Source organism: Phyllopteryx taeniolatus, chromosome 16 (genome assembly GCF_024500385.1).
Source record: "Phyllopteryx taeniolatus isolate TA_2022b chromosome 16, UOR_Ptae_1.2, whole genome shotgun sequence".
NCBI classification, from domain to species: Eukaryota; Metazoa; Chordata; class Actinopteri; order Syngnathiformes; family Syngnathidae; genus Phyllopteryx; species Phyllopteryx taeniolatus.
In genome coordinates, this window is record NC_084517.1 from 4541264 (window position 1) to 4559010 (window position 17747).

Sequence of the window (17747 nt, forward strand, 5' to 3'; positions counted from 1 at the left end):
GTATTTAAACAATGAGACGCACTTTTTCATTCAACGTTTATAATACTGCATGAAGATGTTTAGGAAAAAGAAATGAGTCCATCTACCACCTGGAACATTCAGTTGTTTAATTGTGAAAAAGTCTCCCCAAACCGTCACAGCATTGAAACTGCACAATCAATAATTTAAAAACGGGAAAAAAAAAACGAAAAAAAAAAAAACTTCATCTTATTCCTCAGACACACACAAACACATTCACACCTCAAATTCAGCAGCGTTCAGCCCCAAAAATAGTGTTTAAATGTTTAGATTTTTTAAAAGTCCATTTGACAACACTTTCCCTTACACAAAACCAGCAGGCCAATCAGAGGGCATCCTGAAGGGGTCCCATGTATACTTTTCCCAAATTATTTAGAATCTCAACAAAATAGGTCATGCATACACAACAAAAAATTGATAAAAAACAAATTTTTAACCCATTAATTAGTCAGGAACAACAACAACATACACACATCTTTCTTTTCCTGCATGTCATCAGAGAGGAAAACCTCTTGTGGAATTCTTGGCAACGACGCAGAGCACAGTTTGAAAAACTTAAGTGGCACAAAAACATTTGTTCCATTGCTGCTCTAGTTTATCTTCCACTTCATCCAGAGGCAGGAAATCAATCGGAGAGGATACAAAACAAGAAAAATGACTTAAAAGGTGGTTGCTTTATGTCAAGGGTAGAAGAAAGAACATAAAGTACATTGAATATCTCAAGATATGTTTTTCTTCCTTTTTGTGTACTTATGACTTGTCCAGTTTTCAGAAAGCCACCGGTGGAAAAGCAGCAGCTTGGGCTGGCAGGAAGGAAGGAAACGCATTCCCAACAACAGGAGTGTCACTCTAAACACAAAAATCCACCACACGCCGGCTACTTGTGCCAGGAACATTCTCAGTACGGGATTACAGCCTGAGGCTGCTCCACCAAAGCCAGTGCGGGGAGAGAGGGGGGAAAAAAAAAAAAAAAAAAAAAGCATATTTTTGCCAGATTTGTTCCGAAATGTGATGTTACACTCCTTCACACAAACAACCGGGATTTCTGTTTGGAGATGAAATTGGACTAAGATTAACAAAAGATGGAAAGAAAACGGATCTCATGTGGCTTTTGTTCTGTTTCGTTACAGTAATTTGATCACTAAATCAGGCATGTTGAACTCCTTTAATGACGGTGACAATAATATAAAGTATGATCATATCACGGATACAAGCGGCGAAATGAGTGCTGGGTGTCGACAATTGCAAATGATCTTTTTTTTTTTGCTGACTTTTTTTCAACCTATCCTCTGCTAAAATGATATATCATTAGCAGTTTTTGTGCTCAGACCCAAGCAATAAAAGAACAAGCACTGACATTTATAAAGTGGTGCAACCTTCGGGATTCAACGCGACTTCGCTCCGTCACAAGTCTCGCCTTCAGTATTTCAACCCAGGCGTATTTACATAGTGGCCACCAATTGTCGCTCTTGAGCATCATGACTATAAGCGTGATTCATCACAAGAATGAAGTTTTTTTTTTTTTTTAAATAAATAAATAATTCAAATGTAATTTGTGTAAAATTTATATTCTTGTTGTGGGTTACTGTGCATTCAATTACTGTTTAAAATCGCATTTGATTAAAAATAATAATAATAAATTCGACCCCCTTATTCCTGCTTTGTGTTCCCCACACAGTTGAAGATTTTTTGGGAACCTATCCTCTGTTATTCGCTTAAAAAATGTTTTTGTGCTCAGGTGCCAAGCAACTATGTTGAATTGAATTGTCGACCTTCAATTCGACAAAAAAGTGCTTCGGCACCATCTTGCCACCAAGGAACTATGTTAAAGTTAAATAAGGAGCTTCGTTTAGACAAAAGTGGTCCTTTGGTGCCATCTTGGTGCAAAGGAAATATGTTGAAGTGAGTGGAGGTTTTATTTAGATAAAAGTAGTGCTTTGCCACCACCTTGTGGCGTCTATAATTATTAACTTTTAGTGGCGGAGGTATCCATTACGTTGCGGGATTTCATTATTCGCGACAGGGCTCAGAGGTTCGCTGTACAGGTATTTATATTTTGAACAAACTGAGTTTTGAATCAGAAGTCAAGGAAAACAGGGACAACCAAATACAAATACTATTTTTCAATTTATGATCAGGCATTTGGTGGGGGCAAAAAAGTGTGTAAAATCTGTATTTATTTAAAAAAAAAAAAAAAAAAAAAAAAAAAAAAAAAAAAAAGGGATTACAAATTTGACATTCTCATTAAGATTTCAGCCAAAATGAGAACAAATCCATCTCACGAACTAGACACACTTGATTTGCTTTAGTGGGCCACAAAAAATGGATCTGGCCCCGGAGAGCTTGAGTTTGACACATGGCCTAAATGGACAAAAAAAAAAGCTAAACAAAAGTGCTACAACACTCATATGGTCTCTTTATGCTGCCGGTTATGACAAGAGACAGGACTAATGTGTTGTGAGGTCAGGTTGTTGCGGAAAAAACGGCGGCGAAAAAAAAGAGAGCTGTGGAAGTGGGAAGATGAAAGTGCACCATAGAGCCACAGCACACTGATGAAGAAGAGAAGAATCCCTCCTGAGATCCAAGCGAGGAGCATCTATTATTCAGCAGCAAGGAATCATGGCGTGGTGCACGTGGGAAGCAACCAGGCTGACATCAGAAGACTCGGGCTGTGTTCAGAATCATTCAGTCGTTCCCTAATCCCTCGTCAATACAGAAGATTTGGATATATGGATTTTTATCTAGTGGACTATTTATTTGGTCAACTACATGGGCCACTTTTTAAAAAGTAGCATAAAAGTTAAAGACAACTTCACTGTTTTGTTTTGATTTTTTTTAAATCGCCCAAAAAATAAAAAATAAATCTAATTTCGACTAAGGTCCGGTGCATTGTAATTGTGCAATAGCAATGACGTAATTAGGAGCGCACGTGAGCAATGTTCTAAAACGATTTTTTATTTGACGGATAAATTGACTACATAGTCCATAAATCCACTTATATCAAAATCCGTGTGTAGTGATTAGGGAGTAGGGAATGAGTGAATGATTCCCAACACAGTCACTGTGTCGGACCCTAATCACTGTACTGTTTTTCGTGGACTTTTTTTCGTGAGCTATTAGTGAATTCACTTCAACATAGTTCCTTAGCACCAAGATACCTCAAGATTGCTTTGGCCTTTACAGGTTATCCAATAATATATTGATATTTTCGCACCACAACTCATGAATGTTGTCACATGCCAAAAATCAAACAATGAAACGTAAAATTATTATTGTGAATCAGTGCAATGCATCATGGGATAGGTTGTTTTCTAGTGAGCTTTTTCGGTTGTTAACGACTTTTCGAGGTGCATTGTGTAATACATAGAGGGCACTATGTGGAGGATAACCTATACTTAATATACATTCTCACAGCACTACAAAATGGCCAATGTAAGGCATTATACAGCGGATAGGGAGTGATTCCGTCACATTTATGATACTGCACGATGACACCTAACTGCAACGCTTCTCAGCAGCAATTCCCACGGGAGTTGCGCAGTAAAATAGTCTCGCTTGCCAATTTTTTCTCACGATCGCACCTGAATTATCTGCGGTGCTCTGGTCTGAAAATAGAACGCAACATGCAAAAAAAAACCAAAAAAAAAACCAACAACTGTTAATTAAGCCTCACATACTAAAATAGAATAGTTTAACTTGTGCTCATTAGGATTTCAGCTGTCCCACATTAACTGATATTGGAATTATGGATGACTGTAATATAAATATTTAACAAACGCATTATGACGCCCAGCGACACGCTTCTAAGCGAATCGGCTCCCCGATGAGATTAAAAAACATTGTAATAATAATTTCACGCGGCTGAAAGGAGTCTTGGCGCGACACACCTCAAATCCCTTACACTAGAATGACTCCCTGCCTTGAAGAGAACCTTTCCCACCCCCAACACGCGCTCATTTTAGCCAAATCTAGAGAAGGAAGTGTGCCACATGGGGCTAAAGGGAGGCAGGTGTTTGGGTCTAAAAAGGGGCCTCAGTGCAAGTAGTAGCAGTCGTAGTAGGCAAGTACAAAAAGAGTCCTTCGCTCTTGTCAAGTTTGAAACAATTGTGAGGGACTTTAAATAGATGAGTCACTTTTCACGGCAACAAGTCATTGCAACTGGTAAAGTAGGTGGGGGGTGCACAGAAAAGAGAGGAAATATAAGCCTGGTGCATCCAATCGTTCCAATTTCAGACAAGCAAAAACTCTGCGAGTCACAGGTCAGGACCAGGAACAAGTCGGGACGAGTTGTGTTAGCTTCAAATGCAAGATGGCGAATTCCTGACATAGGCCAGTAAAAAAAGAGGCGCTCGGGTGTGAGGCATGTATGGAGTGTGTAAGAAGTGTATATGTGTGTTTGAAGCGCGTGTATAAATAGCGTGAGAGGAATGTGAGTGTGTGTGTTAGGAGTCTATGAGGAGAGTAAACGAGTGTGTGTGACAAGTGTGTGAGAGGTGTATGAATTGTGTGTGAGCATGAGTGCGTGTGTGAGTGCATGAGTGTGTGTGGAGAGTGTATGCGTGTGTAAGTGAAGAGTGTACGGGGAGTGTGTCAGGAGTGTACAGTATATGTGAGCGTGTAAGTGCGTGTTGAGTGTACGTGTGTATGAGCAGTGTATGAGTGTGTGTTACGAGAGTGTGCGAGGAGGTTCTGAGATGTGTGTGCGCGTGAGGAGTGGGGCTGGGCGAGTACCGATACCAGGCATCGGCATCAGGCCGATACCGGCCTCATTGCAAGGTATCGGGTACTCGTGAAGGCTGCCATGACCAGCCACCGATATTTAAGGCAAAAAAAAAAAATTGACATGGAGTAAGTCCTCCTCGCCAGTAGTTGGCGCTACACTGCTGCGGTTAGACACATGGGCGAAGCATCACATGCGTCAGAAAGAAAGAAAGGTCTTTGTTCACAATTATATGCCACTGTGTCAATTGAAATTTTATATGTAAAAAGTACTAGTGGTGTCAGTACTCGGTATCTGTGAGTACTCCAGAGCGAATACTCCTACTGGTATGGTCTGAGAAAAGTGAGAATGAAAACCCCAAGAGACGAGTGTGCGGCAAGTATCGAAAGTGCTTGTGAGTAAATATGTGAGCAAGTGTGTGTGAGGAGCGTGTGAGTGCTTGCCACCAGTCCAAAGAGCTTTGCGAATGTGCTTGTGTGTGTTTGAGGCCATTTTACAATGTACAACAACTTGTAGCTTATTGAGCTTTAGAAAGCGGAGAAGAAGACTGAAGACAAAAATAGAAACACCCGATGAGTGTCTCTGTCTGTACAAGTGAAGAAAAATCCTTGTTTATCGCTCACGTGAGTCGTAGCGCATAGTAGCAGTGGGACACTCAAAAATGTTGAACCAATTCTCCCGGGACGGCGCCGTAGCCAGCGCGTAAGGTTGCCAGCCCGGGCCGTCAGCAATCCCGCTCGCCGTCATTCCAGCTCGGCGGCCTGTCGGGTTTGGGGGGTGCGCCGGGAAAATGGCAGTTAGGAGATCTTGCAGTTGCTCCGCGTGCAGTTCTGCGGGGGGCTCTGCGGGGGACGGATGGACTTGGAGCGCTTCAGGCTGTTGCCCTTGGAGCCGCCGGCTGCGTTGGCCAGCGAGTACGAGCGTCCGTGCATCATGACGGCGTTCATGCCGTTGGCCATGGAGAAGGACTTGAGGTGTGACTTGATGGCCACAGGCAGCGGCAGCTTGTCAATAAGATGGACCGGTGTGCACGACACGATGGCCCGGCAGCACAGGTCCTGGAGGCTGAAGACTGAACACCCAAAACAATTAAAACATGAAAACTAGAATTGGAAAAGAAAAAAAAAAAAACATTTACATTCACTGAAATAAAAATAAGTAAGACTTGAAACTGAAATTTCATTGTCTGTTTACAAAACAAATTACAGTGGTGCCTTGACTTGCCGTGACCAATGCTAATTTCACTCCGACGTCAAATAAAATTTCCCCGAATGCTATTCAACCTACTACTTACTCACTAGCACTGTATTTTATAACAACACAATAAAAGAGAATGTAAGATATAATCTGATAATTGTAAAGTGTAAACACTGTAGGTACTGTAGTATTCGTGTGTCAGACGTGCCTTTAAAGCACGGCACCAAAAGAAGAACCGTGCTTTCATTAACAAAATCATCTTCAAGCATGACAATGGACAATTCAAGCAAAAAATACAAACAAACTCAAATTTATTGGATTTAAGAATTGTGAAGTGACGATCAAATAAGGTGTCCTACATCAAAATGTAACTTGACTTATGTTTTTGATTGAAATAGCTTTTGATTGGAGTAAATATGACCCCCTGATGCTGCAAATTCAACAAATTACTATTTTCAGTTCTTTAAAACTTGTCAAATGTCTTGAAATCCTGCTGTGCGTAATAATTTGGAAAAGTGCAATTTAAGGTTGTTTTTTTTATTTAATTAATCTGTTTATCATTACATTACATACATAACTTGGAAATCTTGTAAATTGGGGCACTTGTAAATCAAGGTACTATTGTAGTAGAAAAATATTGCAATACTTCACTGAGTTATGAGCTATGGCTTGATCGATTTTTTGCATTGCTGGTGTTTTTTTTGTTGTTGGCTGGAACGGATTAATGGCATTTTAATTTCAATATGGAAAATTTACTCACATGCTTGGTCAGGAAACAAATTCAACTCCTAAGTCAAGGTACCATTGTATTATTTTAAATTACTAAAAATCTTTCATGTTTGTCATCAATTATTCCACTGCTTTTACTTATGTTTTAGCTTGTTACCATGGTGCTTGTTTCCTTACCGGTATCGACTACAAGTATAATATCAACGAAGTTATAATTTTGCTAGAGTGAAAGTCTACTCGGGACCTACCTCGGTTGGGTTTCCAGAACTTCTCCATGCCGTGCCGCATCAGCACGATGCGCGACAGCTCCGTGAAGGACTCAATTACGTTGAAGTTGCACAGCGGGCTCACCTCGAAGAAGGTCATGCCGTTCTTCTCGGCGTAGGCCCGTGCCTGCTCAGTGGGCACCTGCCGCTTGAAGGCCAGGTGCAGACGGTTGCCCACCAGGATGCGGGGCACGCCGGGTGCGTGCTGGCCATGGGAAAGACAGACAGCACACATCGTGTACATTTAAAGCTATATTCCACAACGTTTTTTTGGTAAAAAAAAAAAAATACAAAAATAAAATCATTTTCGTAAAGGCACTACTAGAGGAGAAGTATGTTCACATACTTTTAATACAATACGGCTCGCAAGCAGGCAACAAAACGTTATGTAGCCTAGCAAGCTAGTGCTAGCACTAACGGCTGTGCGTAAACATGCAGCCATTCTGTCGAATCATGCGCTAAAGTTTCGGTGTGGGTGAAGTCATTTAATTACAATAAAGTATTTTAATAACAGTAAGTTAGCACCCATTGTTTCTGTCTCCAAATTGCCCACTGGTGTGAATGCGAGTGTGAACGTTTGTTTGTCTATATGTGCCCTGCGATTGGCTGGCGACCATTCCAGGTGTACCCCGCCTCTCGCCCAGAATCAGCTGGGAGAGTCTCCAGCTCACGCGGGACCCTGTGAGAATAAACGCTATGGAAAACGGATGAATGAATGAGGCAGCTGATTGTAATGATTAAGAGAGTCCTTATGGTGTATTTCACCACATCGCAGTGTGATCAATAAATCACCATTGGACTCACTCACCTCATCAATCTCTCGGATCCACCTGTCAATACCGTCAAAGGACCAGCGGTTGGTGATGTCATACACCAGCAGGATGCCCTACACACAAGGCAGAATAATGTAAAACGGCAATCTAGTAGAATACCATGAAAGACTTCAGTCCGCCATGTGCGCACTCCTCACCTGAGCGCCGCGGGAGTACGAGCGGAAAATGGTGCAGAACCGCCCCTGTCCTGACGTGTCCCTAAAGACAAGAAGAAGGAGAAGAATTCAGGACAACAAGTGGAAATGCATGAACAGAAGATTTGTCACGCTACCAGGGGTGGTCAACCTTTGGGCCATATACAGACCAATAAAGAGTCAAGAAGTTCAAGGAAAGCTAAGATTTCGGACTCTCCCTGAAGGCAACAGATAGCGTGCATCTAAAAAAAATAAAAATTGGAATACTCTAGGAGACTTCATTGTATTTCAGCTTTGAAATTCCAGAATTAAAACTCATCAAATACACAGATTCATTCAATGCAAGAAAATACTTTTCAGAAGCCCAACTCCAGCCTAATTTCCGGAATTAAAATCTTTTTGACCGTTTCTTATGTAACATTCGAATTTCTTGGAGATGGTAAAATCTGGGTTATAGTCAGCTGTAAGCTAAAATGATCATTAATGACAAACAAAATCATAAAATACTTCACTCTGTGTAGTGAATCTCCATATGCGTTTTTGAAATGAACTCCAGGAACACATTCAGTTTTCTAATTCTAATTTATTGAGCTGCACCTGTAGACAGACCGCCTTAAAGAATCACTGCCTTAAAGGACTTCCAAAAAATTGAAATGGCTGCTGGTAGGAAACATTTTTTAAAAATCTTCAGCTTCACACCCTCCAAAATGTTTTAAAAAGGTCTGTTGAAATCCAATAAAAGGTTCGACCACGCAAACTTGATCAAAATCCATTTTGGAATACAGAAAGTAGAAAAGTTTCAGGTAATTTTTTTTTTTCCTACTTTTAAATTTTGTGAGGAAGAAAATCACAATTGGGAAACGCAGTTTGAAATCTAAATCATTTCAACTGCTGATAAACTGCTTCAAGACCACCCAGGGACGTGTGTAACGCACACCCATAGCGACTTGATACAAGACACCCAAACATCGCAATAGATGCAAGTCATCCGCAGTCACAGATTCCCCGCCACAAATTGTCACGAATATTTACAAGAATTCGATCTGCATGCTTATAAATCGCAAATCTGAGCATTACTGTAGCTGCGCTGAAACAATTCTGGAGGAACACTTCTCCTGGGGAAACACACTTCAGAGTGAGTTAGATGAGTGTGAGTCACGACACCGACGGAAACGGTGTGAGATCAGTAAGAAAAGCGAGGAACCAAGTGTGATGCAGCATAAATACAAACGATTCCGTGGGGACCAGCCGGCTCTGCTTCTTTGCTTGCCCCACTTTTTACCAAATGCGTTTGAGAAACACACGGAACAACACACAGGAGGCAAGAACAGCAGCATAAGCGCTGATGTAAGCCCTTTCAGACAGGCCATCCCCGCCGGCTTTTTCCCAGCTCACTGTCCTGTGTGGGATGGGGAGGTAGAAGTTGACCGGCTTCAAATTGAGTGCAAGATGTGTTACTGGCGGTGCGTGAGGCAGGGGTGGGCAAACTTTTTTTACATTTTACATTTGATTTTTAAAAACGAACAGATGGCCACGTTGCTTGTAGGTGAGTTAAAAAAAAAAAAAAAAAGTTGAAAAATGTGTATGTTAAAAAAAAAAAAAAAAAAAAAAAAAAAAAAAATGTAGGGATGCCCAAATCACATTTTTTGCACCAGAGTCCAAGTCACTTGATTTTGAGGATCTGCCGATACGGAGTCCCGATCCAATACCTCGGTAATGCATTAAGAAGATTGGTCAGCCCTGATTATCAATCGCGACAACTCTAAAAATAAGTTAAAAAAATTATGTTAAATACATATTTTTATTCTACACAGTTTTGCATTATTTTATAATAATGTATTTTCATTTTTTAATTTTTTTTTTATTATCAACCAGTAATTTAATTCATCTATATAATACATCTAAATGAAAGTGTGTGTTTAAAGCAATTGTCACTGCGCCAGAGTGGCGATGGCATTGTCATGCATCTAATTATCGGAATGCACAACACCACAACGGCTTCCAGTTGTGTCTGCAAGAGACAAAAAACTACAAATTCGTGGTCGTAGAAGACTGCAATGCATCCTAATTCTTTTTAATGAGACTCTAAAAGATAAGATTGTTCTTCATCTGCATCTAAAATAACAAAGAAAGTTGGTTCGATGTACTCACCAAAGCTCCAGCTTCACCCTCCTGCCATCCAGAAGAATGGTGGTGGTCTTATAGTCGATGCCTGGATGAAGAAGAAGAAGAATTAGAATGGAACTGCTAATTTACCCACAATGCACTACGGAGGACTACAATTCCCAGGTGGATTTTGGAAATTAGAGCCTGATGGTTGGAAATACAAGTAAATTGAGTTACGAGCGTGATCACGGAAGAAACTAAACTCATAAGTCAAGGTACCACTGTATTTCAATTGTCCTCTTGAGTTGTTCGTTTATCGGCCAACACAAAAAAACAGTCTGACTACACCTGCCGCTTCGTGCCCGGACATGTTCCCCTGCCGGAACCGGTTCCTGTATTTTTTTATTTTTTATTTTTTTTAAATGTGGTCGGCCAGAAAAGTCCCAAGGCTAAACACCTGAATCGCAGGTTGATGACTGTTATACTACCTTCAACTCAGTTTCAGGTTTCATTGTGAGCGAGAGTGAAAGCCACCCAGAACGGCTGCTAACGACAACAAAATGTCCAGTATGATTTCGGTCTAATAAATTTGATGACTGGCGTGTAATCATCACTGATAGGTGTGGAACCACAAGTGGCAGGGAAAGTTGAGTACAGGGGGTCCTTGGTTTGTGACAAAGGTCCATTCCCATGGCAATGAGCTGACTGAGGTCCTAAATAACCGTGAAAAGGATACTTCATCACATTTACTCTCGTTTCAAGTGCTTGTTCTGTATTTGCATTAATGCGTGTGTGTCCCGTTCGCTCCGATCGGAATATGGTTCACATATTTGTCGTTTCTTCCAACACTAATTTCATGAACTGCAATTCCTGTAGTTCCGCATTTGGACTACACGTAATGGAGGAGGAGAGGCGGGAGTTAGCGGCCGCTTGCTAATATCAACATCATCAACATCGTGCAATCTTTCGAGCTATTAAAGTGCCGAGCTGCTTCCATTGCGGAGATGGAGAGAGTGCCTGCTGGGATGATCAATGGCTCTTAAGATCTCGACGGTCGATGCTTCTATTCTGGGAGAGGAGAGAAGAGGACTCGCTCAAGGAGATGATGAATGCGTCGAGCAAGTATGGCCTCCAAAGCATCTGTGAAACTTACATTGTGGGTAATTTTGAGGACATATTGCCGCATTGATTACAACTCGGAAGGAAGCATACCTTCCTGCCATATCAGAGGATACACCATATAGTGCTTATTTTTGTCCACTAGTTGGCGATATAGTAGGATCATTACATACGACACATTTTAAAGGTAGTAATATAGATGTCAATGACTCATTGCATTGTTCAGATGAAGCAGAGGCATTGGGATGGATGATAGACAGATGGCTGGATTTGGATGGATTGATAGAAATACAGATGATGGATGGATAGACAAGACAATGGATGGATGCATGGATGGGTAGACTGATGGATGGATAGCTAGGTGAATGGGCAGATGATAAATGGATGGACGGACAGACAGAAGGATGGATGGATGTTTAGATGAAAGGATGATAATGAGATGGACGTATGAATGGATGGATGGACAGATAGGCGTATGGATGGATGGATAGATAGAAGTATGATAGATATAGACGGATGGATGATAGCTAGATAGCTAGATAGATAGATAGATAGATAGATAGATAGATAGATAGATAGATAGATAGATAGATAGATAGATAGATAGATAGATAGATGGATGGATAGATGGATAGACATGGATAGAGAGATAGATGGAAGGATGGATCGATGGGTGGATGATGGATAGATAGACGTATGACAGATATGGACTGGTATGGGATCGGGAGGGTGTGGGTGTCGGACCGGGTTTCAGCACGTCTGTGGGGGGAGGTGGCATTGGGTCCCTGCGGCCCCCACCGGGTGCCCAGTTGTCGGGGCGCCTCGGTGGGGCCGGCGGAGCGCCCTGGCTTAGGGTGTGTGGGACGTGTCCCGTCCACGGGCTGCCCCTGGGCCCGATCCCGCCCCTCGATTGATTGGGTGGGGTCCTCAGCCTCCGCGGTGCGGCCACAGCAATTAGAGGACGCTTCTGTCACTCTAAGTGCATGTAAAATTCACTCACACTGTGTCCGCGGGCACACACCCCTGGGACTCCTTCGCTGGGTGTGGGGCCACTCACTTATTGCAACAAATAACTCATGAATATGCAAATTGCTTGTGTATCCCCCTCACTCATACTCTCGTCCTGTAGACTTTTATAATTTACATAGTCAATCCCACCACACTTCCGTTGTACAGCCGGGTTCACGACCCTTGTCCTGCATGCTTCTTCTCCTGTCCTTGTCCTGTTCTATCTTGTCCTGTCCTTCCCTCACAGGGTGTCGCACTACATCCCCATGCAACACTCATATTTAATGTATCACTGTTGTAGATAATGTAAAGACTTACTTCTCTCCTCCTGTTTACAATTAGTGCTTTGTCTTTTGTCTTGGTTTCTCTCTCCCCTCTAGAAACTTTGTTAGGTTCGACTGATCGACTCCGATTCTCAATAAACTTCAATTATAATACTAAGAAACCACAGCGGAATCTTAAAAACTCCACTGTGACACAGGAAAACTGTTCTGGCATAAAAGGGATGCAGATCTTCTAATCTGCTTGACGAGAGGCAGATGATAGATGATGGATGGATAGATATTTTCAAGGCCGCCATTTCATACATACATAGTATTGTAATAGAAAACATTTTCTTTAAGTACCATTATTTGTTTGTGGACAAATTACATATATACTATCGGCTACAAACAAAAACTAAACGTGGAGTACATGCTTTTAAAGATGACATATTGTTCATTATCATGATAAAAATGTATTTTATACAAATAACGGCCTACCCCTCGTAAATGCACGACTCCTAACAACCGCACGGTGCTGCCTGCAGTTGAGTAAACAAATTCTTCCAGCCTCTGTGTGAGGAGGAAAACAAGTAACTATTTCATCACACGGATGAAGTCACTCTGACAACAACACAAAAATTGGTCCCTCGAAATACATTGAGAACACCAACACGACACATGCACACACACACACAACACAAACACAATCGAGGGCTGCTTGCCTAAAAAAAGAGCTGGAAGACATTCTCATCCAATCACAATCTTCTTCTTCTTCAGTCCAGATTTCCTGCCGTTTAAATATTTACTTTGGTCACACAATGTTCTTGTTTTTGTTGCTTTTAGCCAGAAGGAAGTGGACCAACAACTGACTTTTCCTCATTTTTGACTTAGTCAGGTTCCATCCACTCTTCACTATGCTAAATACATCATAATCGGGTTTCAGTTACGTGATAACACACACCACCTGAAGTAGGCACGATAAACTATCGAGGGAAACGTAATTCAGAGCGGTAAATCCAACGCAGCAAGGAAGGTTTGTCATTTACGAATAAATTACAAAATAAAAAACACAGCATAGCAACAAAGGAAAACAGTTAACAAATGCAAAATTCAAGCTAGACTTCACGCAAGAAAATCTTGCTAAACGTCAGTTCAGTGAGCGCCAACGGATGTCTTTTTCTTTGTCTTATTTTAAGCTATGTTTATTGTAAAGGAAAAAAACAGCCTCAACAAGGGATGCTACACTGTTGTATTGTTTTAACCACTTACTATTAAGAGTTCTTACTGTAATATTTACACTAGTATGACAATTTATAATGTTGAAAAAATGAGAACGCAAATGAGCTTCGCACTACAACTTCCTCATTAACATTAAGACTGAGGCCATGTCAACACAGAAACACATTTGTGTGGACTGGATTTTTGTGGAGCTTTTGCTGGAAAAGACCATCATGCTCGGGAGTTTTTGCCGGACAAATGCAACACGAGTAATCCACCATTGTTATTGTTAAGGTGTGTTCGCACGGTCACGCGATATCTGGCACCACCGTGTCGTCGTTTCAGGAAATATGCAAAACCAAATTTATACCATGCACAGCACCAAATATGCAGTATAAGGATTTAGAAAAAAAATACATGTTAGTAGTTTAAAAAGATTTTTCTTTTTAGTAATAGTGTGGGGGGGTTGGGGGGCGATTATTATTCAATTATTCAATCAATAATCAATAGAAGAATTGATTCTAAAAAGATTCTGTAGTGACAGCCCTCCAAACAAACCACCTTCACATGAGCTCAGCAATAGCATTAGCTAGCACACCAGCCTAAATAGGCACAAACTGACCTGAAATCACATGTTTAAACGAATATGCAAATTAGCATTTTACACAAATCATTAAATTCACCTTTTGACATTTACACACAATAATACATGCTTGGCAACGTAGACTACACTGGCTATGAGCAGCTGCATTGCGGGAGAAGCAAAAACATTTTCAGTTATGCTATACGTGTACTGTACATGAGGTGCATTCGAGGATTTCCCAAAAAACAGGACATCCCAAAAGCAGACATAACAAGCACCAAAACTGAAATAAACCTAACAATAACACCAATATTCCACCGGTGGCGCCAACGTAATACTTTGATAGCTTTGGCCTGAGCACAAAAACAGCAAATAGATGTGTTAAATAACGCAGGATAGTTCTCACCCACAAAACAAAACAACAACAACAAAAAGAAAATAGGCCAATTTGTGAATACCGAACAATGAATATGGGGTACACAGTACTAGAGCTGCAGCAAATATTTTGAGAATTGATTAATCTACAGATTATCCCATCAGTTATTAACAACAAAAGGTGTATCCACGTCGTGACCTCCCCATCCTCATGCCCCACACAGTATGGCAGGAATGCGTGAACGATTTGAATTCATATTTCACATGTTTATAGTGAGACAACATAGAGCCAATATTACTAGCAAAACAGTTGGTTTGGTAAAATATGGCACCTTGAATTCCTTTTCAGAAAATAATAATGTAGAAACCCGTACAAATGACTGCTTAAAAATCAGCGATAAAGCGGGCGTGCAAAAGGTGAACAATAATAATATAGCGGAGGTTGACTGTAATGTTTAAAGTTAGGAGGGACTCACCGCTGCTGTACGCGTAGGGAGACTCGGCTGAGCCGTCCTGCAGGCTGTCCAGGATCTCGCCCTTGCCCACGTCGCTGTCGCCCACCAGGAGGAACTTGAGCAGGTAGTCGTAGCTTTTCACCGGGCTGCCCTGGCTGCCCATGGCCTCTCACATGAGCCCTGGAGAGCGCATAAAAGATGAGGGCATCATAATAAAGATTACGGTGATTGATAAAGGTTTATGGTGGCCGGAATGTGCTGACTTTCACACCTGTGTGTCATCTGCAAATAAATGCACAACTGGACTAACAACAATTCACCAGTGGGATGTGGGCTTGATATAAAAAAAGGAATAATTGTCTAACATTATACAACCCCAATTCCAATGAAGTTGGCACGTTGTGTTAGACATAAATAAAAACAGAATCCAATGATTTGCAAATCATGTTCGACCTATATTTCAGACATGAAGGTGAATATGGAAGGCTAATATCAAGTTTAGGCTAGAGATGCAACAATTTATCAATGAATCGCCAACTAATCGATTATCAAATTAATCCAACAACTATTGTGATCATCGATTAAACATTTAGAGACCTTGTTTTACTTAAAGTTGTCCAAATTCTCTGATTTCAGCCTCTCAACATTAAATATTCTCTCATTTCTGTAGTCCCCCATATAATTAGACTGATTATCTTTGTGTTGAATCAAAATAAGACATTTGGAAACATCTGCTTTTACTTTGGAAAAGAATGATCGAAATGCTTATTTTCTGACATGTTATGGACCATAATAGAATCGTAATGGCGCTCAACATGAAATATATATATTTATATATATATATTATTTTTTTTTTTTTCGGTAAAAAGAATATAAGTAAACGCAATATGTTTTGGAATCCTATTGGAAGTTGAGTGAATGTGTTTTTTATGTCATGGTTTTTTTACATCCTCAATTATAAGACAATATTATAAGTTGTTGCACAGTAGTTACGCTGCATAATTACATTGTATTTATTTTCTTAATTCTTTACTGTGCCGCTTTTTTTAAACTTTAAGTTTGAAATACACAATTGAATTGAACTGAATAAGAAAATTTGGGCTTTTGTCCCTTTTAAAAAATAAAAAAAATAAAAAAAGACAGCAAAATAAACAGCGCCTGGGCTCTAATACAGACAAAGTAACGTGAATTTGGAAGGCTGTCATGATGATTATCGTCAGTTACATAAACGTAATTTGTATTTAAACGATACCACGATACTTTGGGCTTACTTGAGCATTTATTGAAAAAAATAATTAATTGATAAGAATTAAAAAAAAAAAAAAAAGTTAGGCTAAAGTTATTTAGTTGTTTCCTTTAAACAGTCACCCATTATTAGATTATTGTCTGTTACAAAACCACAACAAAATGATTTGGGTGGTCTTGAGTGTTTGAAAATCAATATTAATACAAGTTTGCCTTTTTATTGTCTTTACAAATGAGTAAGGGAAGATATTTGCCTAAACCCTCTGGGAACTAAACAAGGGAACAACAACATGCACCCCCTCAACCCGCCACACAAGCTAACAGGCTAACTATCGTTCCCACTTAAGACTGTCGCTAACGTCAACGAGAAGGCACCACAAAATTAAAAAAAAAAGTATTTAAAGACACCTTCACTGTTCACATTCATGCACGCGAGTGACTCAGCGGTTTAAAATAAAAACACCCCGGTGTTAGCCGATAGCCCCCTGATGCTAACCTGGTGAGCTCCAATCCCAGCGACGTCTGCGTGATTTGAGGCCGCCTCGTCGTCCTCTCGCGCGGGTACGAAGATTACTGAAACGTCCGTCCGTCACATCCAAGGAACGCTGCTATGCGCGAGGACTGGTGGGGTGGGGGGAGCACCGCGGCGGGGAAATTTATACTTATAAAATCTTATAAAATCTGTGCGCGTCCTCCGTCGTGTCAGTCCGTAACGTCCATGTTTCTCCATTCCTCCGAGCCATGGTTCAAGCCGAGAACAGTGAGGCATCTGCGGATGCTTGACAGATCGCTGCTGGGCTACTCTGTCCAGCTTTGAGTACCCGCCTCCGCACTCGCATGATTGGTTTATGCCTTCAAAAAAGGCGTAGAGGGCGGTCTCCATTGGTCAGGTGAAGCGGTCAATCAAACCCCCCTTGTCAACAACACGCAGATGGTGCTGGAAAACAACAAATACGATCAAATATTGCCACCAAACACAGACAGAAGAAATACTAACTGCATGGATTATTTAAAAAAATACATTTTTTAGTTATTTTGAATTTTTAATCAGATCGCTGCTGAGCGCCCCTTTGCGCTCCCGCCCTCCAACTTTAAGTCCCGCCTTCTCACTCGCATGGTTGGCTTCTTTGATAATAAAGGCGGAGCAACCGTTGGTCGAACCCAGTTGACAATTAAACAGTACCGTCAACAACACGCAGACGTTACGGAAAAACAACAAAGAGGGTGAAATTGTCGTACTAGACAAATACAGGAGCAATACTCAATATTACAAAAAATATATATTTTACTAATTTTATCATTTTAATCAGATCGCTGTTCAGCAGGCTCCTCTCGCAATCCAGCCAACCAACTCCTAGCTCCGCCTTTACACTCGCGTGATTGGTCGAAACGTTCACCAAGGCGGAAGCGCGGGACGGCATTCGTCGAGAAGCGTTGTCAATCAAGCCCCCCCCCCCCGCCACCCTTCCCCCTGAGTC

General features: G+C 41.0%; 1 protein-coding gene across 1 annotated transcript; it reads right to left on the reverse strand.

Moving 5' to 3' along the window:
- Positions 1 to 93: 93 nt before the first annotated feature.
- Positions 94 to 15199, reverse strand: rab40c (RAB40c, member RAS oncogene family). The gene is made up of 6 exons (XM_061748709.1): positions 15046 to 15199; positions 10049 to 10109; positions 7901 to 7961; positions 7739 to 7816; positions 6913 to 7135; positions 94 to 5810 (listed from the first exon to the last, which is right to left on the reverse strand). Exons 1-6 carry the CDS (start codon positions 15185 to 15187, stop codon positions 5536 to 5538), a joined length of 840 nt encoding a protein of 279 aa, XP_061604693.1. The 5' UTR covers positions 15188 to 15199; the 3' UTR covers positions 94 to 5535.
- Between the last annotated feature and the right edge of the window lie 2548 nt (positions 15200 to 17747).

Coding starts and splice junctions, on each gene's coding strand:
- rab40c (XM_061748709.1), bottom strand. CDS start 15,187: ATGGGCAGCCAGGGCAGCCCGGTGAAAAGCTACGACTACCTGCTCAAG. Junction 7,817..7,900: donor CGTACTCCCGCGGCGCTCAG/GTGAGGAGTGCG, acceptor CCTTGTGTGTAG/GGCATCCTGCTGGTGTATGA. Junction 5,811..6,912: donor GTTCTGGAAACCCAACCGAG/GTAGGTCCCGAG, acceptor TTGGGTGTTCAG/TCTTCAGCCTCCAGGACCTG.